Source organism: Chrysochloris asiatica, unplaced genomic scaffold (genome assembly GCF_000296735.1).
Source record: "Chrysochloris asiatica unplaced genomic scaffold, ChrAsi1.0 scaffold00319, whole genome shotgun sequence".
Classification (NCBI taxonomy): Eukaryota; Metazoa; Chordata; class Mammalia; order Afrosoricida; family Chrysochloridae; genus Chrysochloris; species Chrysochloris asiatica.
This window is the reverse complement of record NW_006408837.1, coordinates 700,952-704,024: the sequence shown is the minus strand read 5'-3', so window position 1 is coordinate 704,024 and position 3,073 is coordinate 700,952. Positions and strand designations below refer to the sequence as shown.

The following is a 3,073-nucleotide window of genomic DNA, read 5'->3' as shown; positions in this document are numbered from 1 at the left end:
ATCCATCCATTCACTCCCTCACTGATCCATTCATTTATTCACTCACTCATCCATTCATTCATTCAACCACTCATCCATCTATTCATTCACTTACTTATCCATTCATTTATTCACTCACTCTTCTATTCATCCATTCATTCATTCAACCACTCATCCATTCAACCACTCATCCATTCAACCACTCATCCATCCATTCATTCACTTACTTATCCATTCATTTATTCATTCATTCATCCATTCATTCATTCAACCACTCATCCATTCATTTATTCACCCACTCATCCATCCATTCACTCCCTCACTGATCCATTCATTTATTCACTCACTCATCCATTCATCCACTCATCCATTCATTCATTCAACCACTCATCCATTCATTCACTCACCCACTCATCCATCCATTCATTCACTCACTCATCCATTCATTCATGGGATCAGGTGTGGTAATGATTGTGAGGTTGGCCCAGGGTTAGACAATGTTTCATTCTGTTGTGCATTGGGTCACTATGAGTTGGTAACAAGTCGATGGCCCCTAACAACAACTCATCCATTTACTTGTTCATCCATTCATTTATTCACTCCCTAATTCAATCACGGCACTTAACAACAACAATTCAATCACTTTCTCACTCATTCATGCACTCCTGCACTCCTCCATTCATTCTCTCTCTAACTCACCCACTCACCCCTCCCTCATTCACGTGCTCATCCACTCCTTCTTCACTCCGTCACTCCCTCACTCGTTCATGCATCTGTTGACTCCCTCATTCACTGATTGTCTGTTTCATTCACTGGCTTTACTGCTATTACTCACTCTGTCGCTCACTCACTCATCCATCTTCTATCCTGAGCTCTTGTGCCCCCCGCTCCCAGAGGGTCCAGGCCCTGGAACTAAAGGCAGAGGGAGGCTAGGGCTCCCTGGGAAGAACTCAGAGGTGCAGGGACAGGCCTAGTGACCAGCAGGGCGCTCAGCAGCACAGGCCTGACCTTGGACAAGGACCTTCCCTCTCAGCCCTGGGTCCTCCTCTGTCACATGGACGGCTGTCGGCATAGGCAGTCCACACAGCATTGCCCAGCCCTCCTTGGCCCTCCCCCACAGCCCAGGCTAATGAGCCCACGTGCTGTTTGGCTTCTGGGAGCATTAATGAGTGTGGCCGGCTAATCCCCACTGTCAGTTCAAGGACAAAGCACACCGTGGAAATGCTGTCAAAACAGCCTCATCACTGTGAGCAGGAGCAGCCCAGCCTGGTGTCCCCCACCGCCGGGTTATCCCTCACGAGTATGAGCATGTGGACACTAGGGGAGGCAGCGCTGGGGACCCTGATATAATGACAGGTCTGCATTCTTGCCTCCGAGGTCTGCCTGGAGGGGTCTCCTGTGAGCATGCTCTCTGCAGGCCTCGGCTGGCTCCCACCACACCCGCTGGCAGTGCAGGCCAACGTCTCTGGCATCACTGGCACAGATGGTCAATGAATGGAAGGCCCTCTCAGGAAGGAGTGGACACTGAGAAGTGGACACAGGGCAGGTGTCCCCAGAGACAGACACAGACCCTGCCAGCCTGGGCAATGTGGGAGCCAGGGGAGGGGAAGACGAGTAGCCACAGGCCGGCTTGTCCCTCCAGGTCCCCGGGGGACTTACCAGAACACGTGGTCCTTGGTCACTTGCTCATGGAGCAGCGTCCACTTCTTCCCCAGGTCAGATGACACATAGAGCTGTGGGTGAAGAGCAGAAACATGGGGGGGAGAGGGGGGGAGGGGAAGCAGGGAGTGAGCCTCCCAGGAGGCAGCCAGGTAGCCCTATATGGGTCCCGGGGAATCCACCAGCCTCGCCCACATGGCTCAATCTGACCCTGCTCTGCCCAGGTGGTGGGGAAGGGGCAAGAGTCAGTGCAGGAAAGAATCTCCATGTGTGACGTCAGGAGACCCAGGTGTGCCTGACTTGGGACTGCAGGAGAGACCATGGTGTGGGGCACAGATTCCAGGGGTGCAATGGGGCAGGGTTCATTTGAGGGGTGGGCCTCACAGGGCACACGACCATGCATGCATGCACACACACACACACACACACACACACACTCTGTTTATATTGACTGGGTCATGACTGTCAGTAAATGTCATCATCCCCATGAAGTCACCTGATGCTGTCAGCCAATCAGGGGTGAGGGCATGAGAGTGGGAGGCAACATCCCCATCAGGGCACAGCCCTGCTCCCAGGTCAGGGGAGTCTCCCTGGGGCGGGGTCTGCATCCCCTGTCATCTCACAAGAGATGCAAGGAGAAAGAAGCTAGCAGAGAGGGACTTCAGGACCACCACAAAGCACAGGGAGCAGAGAGCGTGCTCTGAACCTGTGTCCCTGTGCTGAGAATCTCCTAGACCCAGGAGTGGACCCATGACAAGGCATGTGGAGGTCTCCAAGGATCGCTGGTCCCACAAATATTGAAAGACGACAAGGTCCTTCCCCCAGAGAGAGAACACCTTCTCTAGAGACGGCCTTTTGAATTCAGGCTTGGACTCCTGGTGCGGCTCTGAGGGTTCATGAGCTGGACTGCAAAGTCAGTTTGAGCTGCAAGGTCAATGGTTCAAGCTCACCAGCCACTTCACAGAAACCCTAAACAAGGTCTCCATTGGTCGGAACCAACTTGACGGCACTTAATAACAACAACAATAAGAGAGCAGATGCACACGCCAACACAGAAATGCGTGCACACATGTCGGAGTCCTGCTCCAACCGTCTCGCAGGTACCCGAGGGAGGGGCGTGGATGAAGAAAAATATGTACAAAAGGAAAGGACTGAGGAGAGGACACTGGCTGATGGCGAGTGACAAAGTTTATTCCAATCTCCGAGTTTCTATAGGGTGGTTCTGCAAGTCCGTGTTGTTTTACATAGTGACAAGTTTATCTTTTACTGTGAATCACGTGATCCTGGGAAAGCTACCTTCCCTGCATGTTTATCTTGTACTGTGAATCACACGATCCTGGGAAAGCTACCTTCCCTGCATGTTTATCTTTTGCTGTGAATCACGCGATCCTGGGAAAGCTACCTTCCCTGCATGTTTATCTTGTACTGTGAATCA

At 52.1% G+C, this 3,073-nt stretch overlaps 1 protein-coding gene across 1 annotated transcript in view; it reads right to left on the bottom strand.

The window, feature by feature from the left end:
- The window catches only part of SORCS2 (sortilin-related VPS10 domain containing receptor 2), a gene marked incomplete at its 5' end in the record, with an annotated part of 427,091 nt that overhangs the window by 71,512 nt on the left and 352,506 nt on the right, over positions 1 to 3,073 (bottom strand). The window contains one exon of the mRNA XM_006875319.1: positions 1,639 to 1,712. Coding sequence (XP_006875381.1) covers positions 1,639 to 1,712 — 74 coding nt within the window. The remainder of the gene's footprint in view (positions 1 to 1,638; positions 1,713 to 3,073) is intronic.